The sequence below is a fragment of the Carcharodon carcharias genome, chromosome 17 (genome assembly GCF_017639515.1).
Source record: "Carcharodon carcharias isolate sCarCar2 chromosome 17, sCarCar2.pri, whole genome shotgun sequence".
NCBI lineage: Eukaryota > Metazoa > Chordata > Chondrichthyes > Lamniformes > Lamnidae > Carcharodon > Carcharodon carcharias.
Window position 1 is genome coordinate 76,775,449 of NC_054483.1, and position 18,153 is coordinate 76,793,601.

The following is an 18,153-nucleotide window of genomic DNA, read 5'->3' on the forward strand; positions in this document are numbered from 1 at the left end:
TACTGAGTTTTTTGAGGACGTAACTAGCAGAATAGATAAAAGAGAGTCAGTAAGTGTGATGTATTTGGATTTCAAAAAAGCTTTTGATAAGGTCCCACATAAGAGGCTAGTGGGCAAAATTCAAGCACATGGGATCAGCGGTAATATACTGGCATGGATTGAGAATTGGTTGACAGACCAGAAACAGGGAGTGGTAATAAATGGGTCTTGTTCCAGATGGCAGGCAATGACTAGGTGTACTGCAGGGATCATTGCTTGGTCCCCAGTTATTCACAATATATATAAATGACTTGGATGAGGAAACCAAATGCAATATTTCCAAATTTGCTGACAACATAAAACGGGGTGGAGTTGAGTGTTGTGAGGAGGATGCAAGGAGGCTTCAGGGCGATTTAGACAAGTCGCATGTGGGTAAACACATGGCAGATGCAGTATAATGTGGATAACGTGAAATTATATCCTTAGGTGTAAAAAACAGAAAGGCAGAGTATTATTTAAATGGTGATATATTGGGAAATGTGGATGTACAAAGAGATCTGGGTGTCCTTTAGGGCCCGGCCAGCTCGTTCAGTAGTTGTGCTACAGGGCTATTCTTGGTGATGTTCATTGAAGACCCCACCCAAAGTACATTCTGTGCCCTTGCCATCCTCAAGTGGTGTTCAACATGGCGGAGTACTGATTCATCAGCTGAAGAAGGGCAGTAGGTGGCAATCAGCAGGAGGTTTCCTTACCCATGTCTGACCTGATGCCATGAGACTTCATGGGGTCCAGGGGACTCCCATGGCAACTTCTGACTGTGTGCCACTGTGCCACCACCTCTGAATAGTGATGGTGGTGTCCAGGACATTGTCTGTAAGGTATGATTCCATGAGTATGATTACGTCAGGCTGTTGCTTGACTAGTATTTGGGACAGCTTCCCCAATTTTGGCACAAGCCCCCAGATGTTAGTAAGGAAGACTTTGTACAGTTGACAGGGCTGGGTTTGCTATTGTCGTTTCCTGCACCTAAGTCAATGCCAGTTGGTCCGTCCAGTTTTATTCCCTTTTGTAGACTTAGTGGTTTTGATACATCTGTGGCTTGCTAGGCCATTTCAGAGGGTATTTAAGAGTCAACCACATTGCTGTGTGTCTGGAGTCACATATAGGCCAGACCAGGTAAGGATGGCAGATTTCCTTTCTGTGAATCAGATGGTGTTTTACAACAATTGATAGTTTCATGATCACTATAACCGAGACTAGCTTTTTAACTCCAGATTTATTAACTGAATTTAAATTCCACCAGCTGCCAAGGTGTGATTCAAATTCATGTCCTCAGAGCATTTGCCTGGGCCTCTAAATTACTAGTTCAGCGACATCACCACTCTACCTCCCATAAAATTATACTGAAGCTTCTGTGCAGAACTGAGGCAATGCTGCACCACTGGAGGCCCGGTCTATTCTGTCAACACATGATTCCATGGCATTAATCAAAGAGGGATAACTATATATGAACAACATATGTCCCCCAAGAAATGTCACAAAAGCAGACAATCTGACCTTTTATCCTATTGCTGTATGGGACCTTGCTACATGCAAATTGGCTGCCATGTTTCCCTACTACAATTCAAAAGTACTTCAATAGTGTAAGCCATTTTGGGATGTCCCGAGGATGCGAAAGATCAATATTACAAAAATACAAATTCTTCTGTGCTGGATCACAAACATGACATTAATGTACAATATTTCTTAAGAATGGTACTTGCCTCCTCCACCCTCGGTCAATTAGGTCTTGATAGTCCTGAACAGACATGGCATGAGCCCACATACCTATAGCATAAATATGTTAAAACTTTAGAGCTGCTCAGGTTAACAAAAGTTTTAATAAATACATAATACCAAAACAAAATTTACAGTAATAAATTTAAGAATGCTCAGTAATGCCAATTTGCCATATTTATTATGGAAATACGACAGTTTAAATAAACTCAGGCTGTCCCAGTTTTTCCGAGTCTTGCTGAACTGACATCCCTCACATTGTTTTCCACCCATTTTGTACTTTCCTTGCACTACTCTCGTCTGATGATGCTTCAGCACTACGCACCCCCCCCCCACCCCGCACCCAACCACCCGCAGCTGCCCACTCCCCCCTGCCCCCCACCAAAGACAAGAGCATCAGGCCTTGCTTTAAATATTGGTGACATTGTCCAGCAGAGAGGGATGTGGAACACAAAGTTTCAGTTTGTGCTGCACCAGAAGCAAATGTTCAAAAGAAGCCAAAAACCACCACCCCCTCCCCAACTACATCAACTCTTTCGCACATAGATTTAAAATTGTCACCAAAAATCTAGAGGGAAAATGAGAAGAGAGTTTTTCTACTCAGAGTTTTCAGGATATGGAACTCTATCTAAAAAGATGGTTGAAGCTGATTCCACAAATCATTTTTAAAGGAGGTTGAACAGGTACTTGAGGATCAGGAGCTTAACAGTGCTACAGACATAAAGAAAGTTTGTGGGACTCAATTCCAAAATCCAGAACAGACACAACAACCACATGGTCTCTTTCAGTGCTGTAAGTTTCTATGATTCTTTCCAGTGAGATAATAGTTTCCTTGATCAATACTGCAACCCCTTCCTTCTGTGTCTTTCCTGAATACCTCGGGCAATTTCCCAATCCTCCCCTCTTTGACCCAGGTCTCTGTTGTTGCCATATGTTATAGGTCCATATGGCAAATTGTGCCTGCAGTTCAACAATCGTATTTACAATGCTGTATATTTACATACATGCACTCCAAACCCATGTTAGACTGCCTCGTATTTGCCCTGTTCGATTACTCCTGGTTTTGGGCTATTCTTTACTCTATTGATATTTGTCCCTCCCAATCCTCTTTGCACCTTATTTCTATTCTCTAAGATTTTATGCTGGTTGCCATCCCCCTGCCAAATTAATTTAAACCCTCCTCTACACCAGATAACCTCCCCACGATGAAGTCGGTCCCAGTTGACGTGCACCCTGTCCTCTTGAACAATGCCCCAGACACCCAAAACCATCCCGCCTGCATTATTTCTCCGGGAATAATCCAGAAATTACTAATTTGGATGTCCGTTTTTTATAAACTTCTTCGCTACCTCCTGAAATTCTGACTGCAGAACCTCAACCCTTTTCAGATCAATAAAATGTTACATTTAAAAATAAAAGCCAGTTACAACACTATGATCCAAGCAGAGGCTTTAACTACGTTTCACTACCTTATCAGCCCAACTAAATGTTTAAATTAGTTTTGTTTACAGAAACAAACCATGACATTGATAATATTTACATCACATATAAATAAATGTCCCAGAAAAGCTTTCAGCAACAAAACAACCATCATAAAGAGGAAATACAGCTTTCTATACAAAGTACTGCACATCTTATTCTTTCAATGCAATCTCTTAGCCTCACACAGAATCCACCTGGCACCTGCAAAACCTGTGCTCCAGTACCTAATCCCTTAAATTTTATGCAGTTCCAATTTATTATTTTTTTTACAAAGTAAAACCAGTATTTAGTAGTTTGATCTATGTATCATTAAAGAAGCTCTATTCTAAAGACTCTCTCCAATGATTCCTTCATTGTGCCTATTGTCAGGTTGAACAAAGCAATGCCTCTAGTCACCAAACAGTTGCAGTACTTGCAGAGTGTCCAGGTCATTTGCATGCTTTTCCATGATGTGTTGAGTAAGAAACTGGCTAAAGGCTCGTTACCCGAAGGGCCTGGTCTGCACTGTGATTCTGTGATACCTCCCCAGTTTCATTCCCCTGATGGTTCAGTGCATTTCTGCATTTTCCAGTTGTCACATCTAGCAATGCCATTTTGGTCTTCGGATTGATCTATACTGCCAAGTTGTTTACTGTCCACTAATAAGCTGTTTAGGAGCCTGGGACTGAAAAACCAGTGCATGCTGATCAGCTATTCAGGGGTCCAAGGAACAGAGAAAGACATGTACCTTATGAAGAATGTACACGCCAAAAAGCAAGATGGTGGTATAGTGGTAAGCCCAGGTTAATGCTCTGGGAACATGAGTTCAAATCCCAATACAGCAGCTAACAATGATGGAATTTAAATTTAATAAATACAAAGCTAGTCTCAGTCATGGTGACCACAACAACTATCATTCATTGTTGTAAAAATCCATTGGGTTCATTAATGCTCAAGGGAAGGAAATCTGCCATCCTTACCGAGTCTAGCTTACCTGTGACTCCAGACAGGTAACACAGTTAACTCTTAATTGCCCTCTGAAATAACATGGCAAGCCACTCAATTCAAGAGCAGTTATGGATGGGCAACAAATGCTGGCCTTGCCAGCGACACCCACATCCTATGAAGGAATAAAAACACATAATGGAGGTGTACAGAGGAAGAAATAGCTGGAGGAAAAGGCAGCAACAAAAAGCAGAAACATGATGCAGTCTAAGGATCACTAAGGTTGCAGTGAAGCATCAGAAAAAATCAGTCCAACAGAGAAAAGGGAGTCTCATAGGGAAAGAGAAAAAGGAGAGTAACAGAAATAAACACCATGACCTCTCTGGAGGAACCAATACTTTATATTCTACTTTATTGAAAATTCATGGAAGACAAAAAAAAAACAAAATTGATGCAAGGAATTGAGGAATACTATAATATATGAAGAATATCAAATTTATACAGCTGCCTTAAGTTGGCAAGGGGACAGCTGGGACAGTGGTTCTCAAACTGGGATCTTTTCAGGGAGTCTGTGGCATTATGTGAATGGGATATGCTTCCAGCAAGACACTGGGGAGCAACCACTTCATTGACATTGAGGCCAAAATAGTGCAGGAAATGCCCACAGAACCAGATTTGTGGGACTGAATAACTGAGAATTCTGTGTGAGGAGATGGATAGTTCCAGGCACACAGAGAATGGTAATGCAGGGCTGGGGAAAGTTTTTTTTGTTTCGTGAGATATAGGCATCGCTGGCAAGGCCAGCATTTGTTGCCTATCTCTAACTGCCCTTGAACTGAGTGGCTTGCTGGACCATTTCAGGGAACAGTTAAAAGTCAACTACATTGCTGTGGGTCTGGAGTCACATGTAGGCCAGGCCAGATGAGAACAGATTTTCTCCCCTAAAGGACATCAGTGAACCAGATGGATTTTTACGACATTCAGTGATGGTTTCGTGGTTACCGTTACCGAGGTAAGCTTTTAATTCCAGATGTATTAATTGAATTTAAATTCCACCAGATGGCATGGTGGGATTTGAACCAGCATCCCCAGAGCATCATTCTGGGCCTCTAGATTACTAGTCCAATTACATTATCACTATGACATCATTTCTCCCTTAAGTAAGAGCCACCATGTCAGGCTTGTCCAAGTGCCAGGAATAATGATCAAACTGAGCTTTGCAGTCCCAATTACAGTAGCAATCCGATGACAAGAATGTCACACGCCAGGCAGTGATTTTCTTACTCAGACAGACTGCTTGTTATGAAACAGCAGTTGGTAAAGCTGAGTTATTTAAAAATCTCAAACAGAAACTTAAAAATATAGGTTATGACAGTTGTTTAAAGTGGTACGTTTGAGGTGCAGCTCCAAATTCAGGAATCAGACCACCAGTTCTCGAGGTTTTTATATCAAACTATATGAAACGTTTATTAATTTACACAAGTTAAATATATACACATGGCTATAAATTATCATAACTTATAACAACTGCCAAACTAATCTCCATTAAGGCAACAACAGCCTATAGATTTTAAGCAGACACCAGACAAAGCATTTTCACCTTACAAGTTCAAAATGAAGTTCCTTTCACTTTGGTTCCTTTGCAGATACAGTAGTAGGCTTACAGGCTTTGATCTTACATTGCCTCTGCCCTGCTAACACAGAACTGCCATCGATTATACCCAACACATTCGCATTGTATCACCAGCCCCTTTGAACTCCACATTTTCTAACAATAAAACCCCTTTCATAGTACCAATTTTATTAGTAATATAAACATTGCTTGGTCTTTGCTAGCTAGGTGCCAGATTTCACTCTCTTTTTGAATACTCTATTCAAAATGCACTCTACCTCTCTTACATCTCAAAACTAGTATAAATCAAAGCACCCAGACAAGCTGGCTTTAATCCAATTAAGACACACCCACAGACTAACCTTCTATTTAAAAAATAATAATTTCCAATAATATACATTAATAGCTTCATGACACCGGTAAACAGCAGAGAGGGAGAAAAACACCATGAAACATTCAGCAACTGTGCAGTGAGTGGGTGAGTGGTGAAGGATTACACCTGAAATGCCCAACAAGGGCAAACAAACCTCATCCCATGCCAAGGGCAGGGAAGTGTGGTGCAGCAAAGTGCTCAACAGATATGCTGCTGAACCTTTTCAGCTGAAGCAAAGATACAAGTTTTCACATCACTCATCACATTAATGTTCACTATATCAGGCAGCCCTGTAAAACTTTCCTGCAAATCCCTTCAACAGGACACTGATGAATTTTACATTCAGAAATGTAAATGTGCAAAGAGTTTATAGTACGATATGGATGGATGGGGGTCCATGGTTCATTTAATTTGAAAAGGGGTTCTTCAACCAAGAGTTTGAGAACCACTGTTAGGGCATGAACTCTGCAAGACTACAGGGGCGAGGAAAGAATCTCAAGCCCAAGCGTTTAAGTAATCAATGACAGCTTCAGTAGTATGCTACAACTTTTGCACTATTGCCCACATTGCTGGCCTAGATTGTGCAATGCCTAGGGCTTGGTAATAATTGGCAAGTGCACCACTTGCGGGTTACTTTCAGTTTCAGTTAACACAAAGTTAATGTGGCAATAGAAATACAAGTTTCAGGAATCAAATTCTTGAAGGAGAAAGAATTTGGGGGTGGGGTAAGGTTGAGTGCAACTGGAGCTCTAAACAAACTTTCGTAGTTCAGCCTAACTGTATAGGCCTTGACATTTAACTAGCAACTTAAAAGAGCAATCTATAATCTATGTTAAAAAGACTGGTATGTAATATGTACCAATATTCTTTCTTCTCCAGTCCACCCTCCAAGTGCATTTCTTAATCTTCTACTTTTTCAAAATTTAAGGGCTTTTATTTGAATGATTTTCAAGACAAGGTTTTTATCAGTCAGGGAAAATCATTCTTCTGTTTCCAAAAATGCTTAAAATCCAACAGCAGCCGTGGGCATTTTGCATTTGGGCTTCCACTTAATTTCAAAATGAACATTTCCGTTCTGAGAGCTTGTTTATTTACGCAGCTAAAATTGCAGTGACGCCCAGGCCTTAAGAAATCTTATGTGGCTCTGTGCTCATTCAGTTAAACTGAGTTAGCATTAGCAACTCTTGCCCCTGTCATCCCTAACACTCTCATACATATCACTTTCAACATTGCACCTGGATGAACAAGTACCATATTCAATCCCAAGTATAGAGGCGGTTTCTCTGACAGTATGAATGCTAGGACAAGAAATATCCATTCCACAGGGGCAATTTTGGCATTTTATGCAGATATATTTTGTGGACAATAATGATTTTCAATATAAGTAACTTCCTTTAAAACTGATTGAACGGTGAAAATTCCAAAAATTCCCATACCCGCTGACTGAAGCAGTGTACCATCTACACAGTCCATACTTACTATGCCTAAAACAATAATTCCAAGGTGTTTAATGAATGGTAGCCAACTGCCAATGTGCTTTGGAACTCTGCATTTATATTGTACACAATGACTTGGGGAAACCATAGTGAGTTGACGCCCCTGCTTTGCACCTCCTGGAAACCGGATCTATAACAGCATAACGATGGATCCTGAGTGAAGTGTGAATACATTTGATGGATTATCAGTAGAATAACAAAAAATCAAAAAGGAGATTAATAATTTAAACTTCGTCTAGTATTCTGCATTTAATGAAACTAATAATAATTTCCAAAGTAACAAACGTAGATTATATTTCATCTTTAGCAACTAATTAAAACCATCAATCTGCTGCAAATACACAATGGACCCAAGCTCAGTGGACATTTATGCTAATGTTTAAGTTTCAGAGATCTAATGGCTGCACAAGGATTTCAGGATTACAGTGTGCAGCACAGAACGCTCTGAACAGAATGTTGCAATTTATATATAATTACAATTTTTAAACTCATAGTTCCCTTTTTATTTATCAATTAGTGCAAAAGTGAGTACTCATCTGCTTTTCTGATATTGTTGTGAATCTGAAAACTGTTGTGAATGCAGTGTATTCGATCACTGCATGGGGGGCTTCTCGCGTGTGGTTTCCACCGGTGAACTTTCTTTACCTGTTCGCAGACGGACTCACAGTTCTTGTGAGGGTTGCTGCTGCAAAACCACTACAAGATGCTGAACTACAGGGGGACCAACTGTTACAGAATAATCATATTGCAGTCCCAACCATTTAGAATGTCCATATTTAAAATAGACATTTATGTTTGCCTAAAATTGCTAACAATTGCCAATTTGCATTAATATCAATTTCAAAGTTGCCAGTTAGAAGCATCTTAACTGCTCTATTTATTTCAGGCACAAGCAGCTGTGCTTAATTAATAGTTTACGCCTCGATAAAGTGCATGCTGTCTTGGTCTACAATTGAATGTTTTTTTTTGTTAAAAGAGGAAAATTGAAAAGTATTGAATTGTCAACAACTAATGATACAGTTTCCATTAATAAAGGTTCAGTCAGCTATTTGTATAGAATCGATCAAGTTCATCAAGGTTAGAACTAAGGCAACGGTTAATGTTAGTGTTCAAGCTTAAACCCAACGATTGTATTTACTTCACCAAGAGTACACCTTTGGTTCACTATATGATTGCATTAGGACAATAGGCCCACTAGCAATTTTGACAATCATTCTGTCTGAGTGTTGTAGAGTTCTAGCTTCTAATATTACCGAAAAGGTCATCAAGAACAAAACTATCTTTTCTTTACCCTGTTCTATTTGTTTCTATATGTTACCTTCTATTGCATGTAACAGGGAAATTCTTAGCAAGAACATGCCTGCTATAAGCAGTGGGGATTGTATATGCAAACTGCAGGAAAATGCCACATGATCAGACATCACATTCTCAATTCTCCAAAAACATGTTCATCCAGAGTTAGAAATCCTATCATCTATCTATTAGATGGTAGCGGTTGTGGTTTTGGAAGGTGCTGTCCAAGGCTCCTTAGACAGCACCTTCCAAACCCATGACCACTACCATCTACAAGGGCAAGGGCAGCAGACACATGGGAACACCATCACCTGGAAACTCCCCTCCAAGCCACTCATCATCCTGACTTGAAAATATATCATTGTCACTGGATCAACATCCTGGAACTCCTTCCCTAACAGCACCGTGGGTGTATCTACACCACATGGACTGCAGCGGTTCAAGAACACAGCTCACCATCACCTTCTCAAGGGCAATTAGGGATGGGCAATAAACACCAGCTTAGCCAGCAATGCGCACATCCCATGAATGAATTTTTAAAATCTGAGCATGTAAAGAGAAGAATTGGGCTAACATCCTCCAACAACGAATAAGTGGATTTTGTCTGAATATAAGTTAGACACCCTACCATATGTTATGTCACGCCGCAGAATAAAAGTTAGGAAATAGGATAGGGTAAATAGACTGGAGCACAACATTTGATTTATTACAGTAAACATGATGCATGTCTGAGCTATACTGGAATCAAAGCCCTCTCCTTGAAACCTTGGGAATCACAGGTGGAGGGAGGGGAAAGGAAGGTGTAAACCTGAACCTGCCCGACTCCTGGGGGGCTGTTTGCCTGGCCTCATCAGCAGGAAAAGATAGGCCTGGTCCGTCCTCTCCACATAAACACCCTCCCTCTCGAGTCACTCAACTTTTTGAATTACACGTCCGGACATTATAGAGGACTTTTATGGTTTGGTACTCTCACCGTTGGAGTAGTTGCTGGAGGTCCCCTTGCAGTAGCCGCATTTGTAGCCATCGTCCTCGGTGAAATACTCGAGGATAGTAACAGCGCTGCCGTCGGCCATGATCCCCAAACAGCTGTTGCCGGGCACACAGCGCGCACCCAGAAGGGGCGGGCGCGGCCAGCCAATCAGGAAGCAGCTGGGGAGGGTGGAGGTCAGTGGTGAGTGGGTGGGGGGAACGCGCCCGCAGTTGGTCCGAGGGCGCGCACGCCTTTGCGTGCCCCCGCCCCCGCTTTGCTCATCTAACTGTTCGCATCTCAATGCGAGGGCAAAGCGATCCCTTTGTACAGCCTGGGTCCCCTGGAGGAGCTGCTGACAGCTGTGAGATCGCTATTTATCTCTATAGTTTAAAAAGCGCAGCACCTCCGAACAGGTCCTGTAGAGGCAAAAACTCAGCAGCTCTAACTGCATCTGTGCAGAAATAAAAATCAGAGTTAAACGTTTCGAGTCCTTATGACTCGTCTTCAGAGCCGGGAGCAGATGAGGTGTACATGTTGCGATTGTGTCTTTAATAAAAAAAATGAATATGTTCCCCGGAGTAAAAACACCGTCCCGGCTAACGCAGCCAAAAATCCTCGATTTTACGTTCGAGCTCCTTGTGTGAGGCCGGTGGCTGTGATATCGAGAGAATTAAAAGGTGATCTCACTTGTAGGAGGTTGAGATATTCCATAGAGATGCCGGATCGGATTTATTTTGTGAAAAGTGGTTGGGAGACACACACACACAGGCCTGTATTCACCATTCAGCCTGGGCCAATGTTATTTAGTGAGGCGCGATGCTGACACGATTGAAGAGGGTTTAAATCTATTTGAGGCCCTGTTGAGCTTCGGACTTACCCGTGGACACTTTACCATCGTTCGAGCCACAGTAGCCACAGCGATAATCGGACTTTAAACCTTTATATTCCACAGTTGAATACATCCCATGTTGTTTTTGTTTGGCCCGGTTCAATCCAGTAGCAATTCGTTTTTACATTCCCGACCGACACACCAGGCTTTACCGGAATTTAAAAAAAAAACTGTGGTAACGCCAAGTCACATGCCAACTCCGAGCAGTAATGTTCGTTTGCGAAGCCGATGTGCTTCTTTAGCACTCTTTAAAAAAACCACGATCAAAAAATCCCTAACAATCAGATATGTGGCCGAGGAATGCGAAGGTGCTTACATGTTTTTACATAGCAAATTTACAAATTTAGCAATTACCTATTCACCTTTGGCAAAATATTTTAAGGTACAAGTAGTTTTAATTTTCTCCTTGTAAATTATATTAATGTAAACATCACAATGATGCAGTTTTGCGTCTTCTCGTTAGCTACTTACAATCAAGTTAATCATTATTGACTGGGCTAGTAGTGATGTGTGCAACTTTTATTTAGTTCCCTTCACTACCCTACTTGAGAAAAAGTCATACCTGGGCAGAATGAATTTCATTCCGGAGTTCCCAATACGCGAAGGTCATAACTATCACATTACTATTTGATTTAGAAAAATCAAAGCTGCTATTAGAACAGCAAGTGTAGAGTCATAATCTAAAGTAAATGATTCTCTTCTACATGAGATCGAGTGAATTTTTATCAAATGAACCTTTAACCTCCAAATCATTAAACATTTTCCTATGTACTTGTTCTTCCAAAAGTTAAATGCAACCAAAGTTCTGAAATGATTGTCATTGATCTAAATGTCAAATATACTGTTTAGCATTTTGTCATGGCTCTTATCCACATTTAATAACAAATAAATACATTAAAATAAGTGAGAGATTTACAATAATGTACAAAATAAAGTGATAGAATGAGGAAAGCTGAGTGGGGAAATCATTGTTTTGTGATTCTGCACTTGCATCATGTTACATATCAAATTATATACAGTATTACATTGTTTATACCATACATTAAGTAATATACACATACATATTAAATAAAAATACATTGATGTGCAGCATGAAGGCAGGTTCCAATAATGTCACAAATGTCCCCAGCTCCATATTATGAATTATATTCAATCATGCCTCTCAAAGAAATTGTAAATTATTTAGGCCACACTATGCCACTATAAAGACACTGGGGTGGCTTCCTCAAAGTCTGGTGAGAGAAGCAAATACCCAGTGTAATATTGAGTTGTGTAGAATTGTTGATGCTGGATTTGATATCTGCTTATTGAGTTAGCAGATTGCAGCACGAATACCAATCAAGGGCACTGAATTACACATATTTTCACTAAAGAGCTTGCTGCTGCTGTGTTGATGCTTGTATGGATAACTTCCATTGGATTGAGGTACTAAAAGCTTGTGCCCATGAGACAATGCACCTTCCAGGAGGCAGAAAGTGAGCAAGGAAAGTCAATGACGCAAATCTCCACACCACCACCACCACACACACACACACACACCACCCCCCCCCCCCCCCCCATCAACAACATGTTTTTATATCACAAGTCAATGGCCACTGAAATACAAAGTGCCGGATAAATTCAGCAGCCCTGGCAGCACCTGTGCAGAGAGAAAGAGTTAATGTTGAGTCCAATATAAGTCTTGAGAAACCCAATTTCAAATCTTCAGCATCTGCAGTATTTTCCTTTTAAGTCAATGGTTACCATGGGTAATACAGTAAAGGAGAGTGAGAATTCAAAACTGCCTTATTTCTGCCAAGCAACATACCAAGGCACCAAGTCTCCTGTGTACTATAGCAACTTTCATGTAGAGGAAAATGAACAAATCAGCCGGTGAGCTTGTATTTAACCAAAGACAGTCCTGCTACATTAATAATCAAATTTATCAATGTACTGAAAAATCCTGGTTATAAAGCACTGGAGTGCTGCTTTGGGCTGCAATAGAGTGCTTAAGTTGGAGTTTGGTGACTGAGGAATTTTAGTGAGAAAGGAACGAGGTGATCCTATGAGTACCATGAGTACGGACGAAAAGTATTTACCACTTTTATTGCTTATGGCTTTTAAGGTCTTATTTTGTGGTTCATCGTTTGTAAAGTCTATATTCTGTAACAACAATGAGCAGGAAGAAGGGCCCTAGATTAATTGATACTATTTGATATTAAGTATCTTCCAAAAAGTTTAATTTCATTTAAAGTAGTATATCATGGCAGGAGAGGTCAAAGCTGTGATGTGCTCATCCTGCTGTATGTAGGAAGCCGGGAACATTTCCAGTGCCCGGGGTTAGCATTTGTGCAGGAAGTGTTTCCAGCTGCAGCTCCTGGAAGCCCGGGTTTCAGAGCTGGAGCGGCAGCTGGAGACACTATGAAGCATCTGCAAGGCGGAGAATATCGTGAACAGCAGTTATAGAGAGGTGGTCACACCACAGACTGAGAGTCCACAGGCAGGAAGGGAATGGGTGACCACCAGGCAGAGCAAGAGGACGAGGCAGGCAGTGCAGGAATCTCCTATGGCTATTTCCTTGCAAAATAGATATACCACTTTGGATACTGTTGGGAGAATGGCCTCTCAGGGGAAAGCAGCAACAGCCAAATTTGTTGCATGATCATTGGCTATGCTGCACAGGAGAGGAGTAAAAAGTGTGGGAATGCAATAGTTATAGGGAGTTCAATTGTAAGGGGAATAGATAGACATTTCTGTGGCCGCAAACGAGACTCCAGGATAGTATGTTGCCCCCCCCTCCCCCCCAAACCGGTTCTAGGGTCAAGGATGTCTCAGAGCAGCTACAGGACATTCTGAAGGGGGAGGGTGAACAGCCAGTGGTCGTGGTACACATTGGTACAAAAGACATAGGTTAAAAAAAGGAAGAGGCCCTAAAAGCAGAATATAGGGAGTTGGGAAGTAAGTTGAAAAGTAGGACCTCAAAAGGTAGTGATCTCAGGATTACTACCAGTGCCATGTGCTAGTCAGAGTAGAAATAGCAGGATATATCAGATGAATACATGGCTGAAGAGATGGTGTGAGGAGGAGGGTTTCAGATTCCTGAGACATTGGGACCGGTTCTAGGGGAGGTGGGACCAGTACAAACTGGACGGGTTACATCTGGGCAGGACCAGGACTGATGTCCTAGGGGGAATATTTGCTAGAGTGGTTGGGGAGGGTTTAAACTAAAATGGCAGGGGGATGGGAACCTATGCAAGGAGTCAGAGGAGGGTGAATCAAGGAAAATAACAAAAGACAGAAAGGGGAATAAGAAAAGTGATAGACAGAGAAATCAAGTGCAAGTATCAAACAGGGCCTCCATGAAAAATAGTGGGAACGGGACAAGTAATGTTAAAAAGACAAGCCTTAAGGATTTGTGCCTTAATGTGAGGAGCATTCGCAATAAAGTGGATGAATTAACCGTGCAAATAGATGTAAACAGGTGTGATATAGTTGGGATTACGGAGACATGGCTGCAGGGTGACCAAGGATGGGAACTGAACATCCAGGGGTATTCAGTATTTAGGAAGGACAGACAAAAAGGAAAAGGCGCTGGTTAAAGAGGAAATTAACGCAATAGATATTAGCTCCGACGATGTGGAATCTGTATGGGTAGAGCTGAGAAACACTAAGGGGCAAAAAACATTAGTGGGGTTGTATATAGACCCCCAAACTATAGTGGTGATGTTGGGAATGGCATTAAACAGGAAATTAGAGACGCATGCAATAAAGGAACATCTGTAATTATGGGTGACTAATCTGCATATAGATTGGGCAAATCAAGTTAGTAACAATACTGTAGAGGAGGAATTCCTAGAGTGTATACGGGATGATTTTCTGGGGCAATAAGTTGAGGAACCAACTAGAGAATAGGCCATCGTAGGCTGGGTATTGTGTAATGAGAAAGGAATAATTGGCAATCTAGTTATGAGAGGCCCCTTGGGGATGAGTGACCATAATATGATAGAATTCTTCATCAAGATGGAGTGTGACTTAGTTGATTCTGAGACTAGGGTCCTGAATCTTAATAAAGGAAACTACGAAGGTATGAGGTGGGAGTTGGCTATGATTGTTTGGGAAACGTTACTTAAAGGGATGACGGTGGATAGGCAATGGCAAACATTCAAAGAGCATATGGGTGAACTGCAACAAATTGTTTATTCCTGTCTGGCGCAAAAGTAAAACAGAAAAGGTGGTCAAACATGGCATACAGGTGAAATTAGAGACAGTATTAGATCCAAGGAAGATGCATACAAAGTGGCCAGAAAAAACAACAGACCTGAGGATTGGGAGCAATTTAGAATTCAGCAAAGGAGGACTTTGATTAAGAAGTTTAAAATAGCGTATGAGAGTAAGCTTGCGGGGACCATAAAAACTGACTGTAAAAGTTTCTATAGGTATGTGAAGAGAAAAAGATTGCAGACAAATGTCGGTCCCTTAGTCAGAAACAGGGGAATTTATAATGGAGAACAAAGAAATGGCTGACCAACTAAATACATACTTTGGTTCGGTCTTCATAAAGGAGGACATAAATAACATGCCAGAAATGTTGGGGAACACAGGGTTTAGTGAGTGGGAGAAACTGAAAGAAATCAGCATTAGTAGGGAAATGGTGTTGGAGAAATTGATGGGATGGAAGGCCGATAAATTCCCAGAGCCTGATAATCTACATCCCAGAGTACTTAAGGAAGTGGCCCTAGAAATAGTGGATGCATTGATGGACATCTTCTGAGATTCTATACTCTGGAACATTTCCTACAGATTGGAGGGTAGCTAACGTATCCCCACTATTTAAAAAGGGACGTAGAGAGAAAACAGGGAATTATAGACCAGTCAGCCCGACATCAGTAGTGGGAAAATTCTCAAGTCCATTATAAAAGATTTAATAGCTGAGCACTTGGATAACAGTAGCAGAATCAGACAGTCAGCATGGATTTACAAAAGGGAAATCATGCTTGACAAATTTACTGCAATTTTTCGAGGATTTAACTAGTAGAGTTGATGAGGGGGAAGCCGGTGGATGTGGTTTATTTGGACTTTCAGAAGGCTTTTGACAAAGTCCCACATAAGAGATTAACATGTAAAATTAAAGCGCATGGGACTGGGGGTAGTGTATTGAGATGGGTAGAAAACTGGTTGGCAGACAGGAAACAAAGTCGGAGTAAACAGGTCTTTTTCCGAATTGCAGGCAGTGACGAGTGGGGTACCACAGGGATCAGTGCTGGGATCCCAGCTATTCACAATATATATTAACGATTTAGATGAGGGAACTAAATGTAATATCTCCAAATTTGCAGATGACACAAAGCTGGGTGGGAGGGTGAGCTGTGAGGATGCAGAGATGACTCAGTGTGATTTGGACAAGCTGAGCGAGTGGGCAAATGCATGGCAGATGCAGTATAATGTGGATAAATGTGAGGATATCCACTTTGGTAGCAAAAACAGGAAGGCAGATTCTTACCTGAATGGCTATAAATTGAGAGGGGAATGTGCAACGTGACCTGGGTGTCATTGTACACCAGTCATTGAAAGTAAGCATGCAGGTCAAGCGGTAAAGAAGGCAAATGGTATGTTGGCCTTCATAGCCAAAGGATTCGAATACAGGAACAGGAACGTCTTGCTGCAATTATACAGGGCCTTGGTGAGACCACACCTGGAATACTGTGTGCAGTTTTGGTCTCCATATCTGAGGAAGGATGTTCTTGCTATAGAGAGTGCAGCAAAGATTTACCAGACTGATTCCTGGGATGGCTGGCCTGACATATGAGGAGAGATTGAGTCAGTTAGGATTATATTCGCTGGAGTTCAGAAGAACGAGGCGGGGGGGGGGATCTCATAGAAACCTATAAAATTCTAACAGGACTAGACAGAGTAAATGCAGGAAGGATGTTCCCGATAGTAAGGGAGTCCAGAACCAGTCTGAGGATAGGGGGTAGACCATTTAGGACTGAGATGAGGAGAAATTTCTTCACCCAGAGAGTGATTCACTACCACAGAAAGTAGTTGAAGCCAAAACATTGCATGTTTTCAAGAAAGAGTTAGATATAGCTCTTGGGGCGAAAGGGATCAAAGGATATGAGGAGAAAACGGGAGCAGGCTATTGAATTTGATGATCAGCCATGATCATAATGAATGGCGGAGCAGGCTCGAAGGGCCGAATGCCCTACTCTCGCTCCTATTTTCTATGTGAACAGAAAATTAAAAGTTTCAATTCTATTGTGAGCAAATTTTCAGCTCTGTTAGCTTTGGGCTAAACAGGCATGGGAAAACAATTTACAGGTAATTATGTTTTGAGGAAAATCAATATGGATATATAGAATGCAATAAATATTGCACATAAATTTTCATAAAACATTAATAAAATACCATTATGAAGATTAAAGTACACGTTACAAAGAATGTACCACATGGAATTATATTAAAGGATAGTAAAAAAGAGTGGTTAAATAGATGTTTTTCCAGATTGGTGGGATGCAGGTATTAGTAAATGATTATCATTTTGCGCCTACAGCTAAGATAATTAGAACAGAGGCAGGAACTGTATTTAGGTGTATTGGTAGCAAATTAGAGGGTCTGGAAGTTCTGAGGATGAGTGCAGTGCGCAGATAGGTGGCAGTTCAATAAAGAGCAATTTGAACTACATTTTGGAGCTATGAAAGAGGTACAGTAAAACTTCATCACAAAACCTTGAATGAGGGATTCTCATTACGAGGAATGGCTCAAAAAGTGGCAGATTTTCCAATGGAACATGCAAGATTAAGGAAAAATCAAAGCTTGTTTTGAAATTCTGAAGACTTTTAACAGGGTTAATAGTCAAAAGGTAGTGCCCATTGGCTACTGAAAGAAGGCAGTCTCAGGATTAATTCTAGAACAGTAGAGGATATTTTCTAAGGTGATTATTGGATCACAGAATAGTTTACCATATATGGCTATGAGAACAGACACCATGGCACAATACTTACAGGCCTAAGCATTAGGAATGGTGGTGTTACAGATGGGACTCCTGGGTGTACTGTTTCCCGAACGTCCTGTAGTGCCTTTTAATTTTTCTCTCTCGGCTTCTTGCCTGACTGACTGTTTGAGAAAGCCTGTAGAAGGAGATTAACAGATGGATGGGGATGGGTGCTAGTTTACAGGTAAACATGTTGCATGGGGAAAAAACTCCTGCTCCTTCTGGCCCATAGCAGTGTTACAAAAGGACCAATTTGATGGGTCCAGCCGTATTTGCTAGGTTTCTGAAGAGCAGGGAAACCCAACTCAAGTTTAAAATAAAAAGATTAAAATGGAAGCACTCAGTCCCCCTAAAAACTTTTGCCAATTAATTCACCCAAGAACAGATCA

At 41.2% G+C, this 18,153-nt stretch overlaps 1 protein-coding gene across 8 annotated transcripts in view; it reads right to left on the reverse strand.

Annotated features, from left to right (window-relative positions):
• LOC121289736 (arginyl-tRNA--protein transferase 1) overlaps window positions 1–17,930 on the reverse strand; it is a 272,072-nt gene extending 254,142 nt beyond the window's left edge. For 4 of the 8 annotated variants that reach the window (XM_041209429.1, XM_041209428.1, XM_041209427.1 and 1 more), the window contains exons 1-2: window positions 9,909–10,041; window positions 1,743–1,806 (exon numbers count right to left, since the gene is read on the reverse strand). In XM_041209429.1, coding sequence (XP_041065363.1) covers window positions 1,743–1,806; window positions 9,909–10,008 — 164 coding nt within the window. In that variant the 5' untranslated portion in view covers window positions 10,009–10,041. Of the gene's footprint in view, window positions 1–1,742; window positions 1,807–9,908; window positions 10,042–10,782; window positions 10,997–17,774 lie in introns of those variants that run through there. The other 4 variants (XM_041209426.1, XM_041209425.1, XM_041209432.1 and 1 more) reach the window with 4 other exon arrangements.
• Window positions 17,931–18,153: the final 223 nt, after the last annotated feature.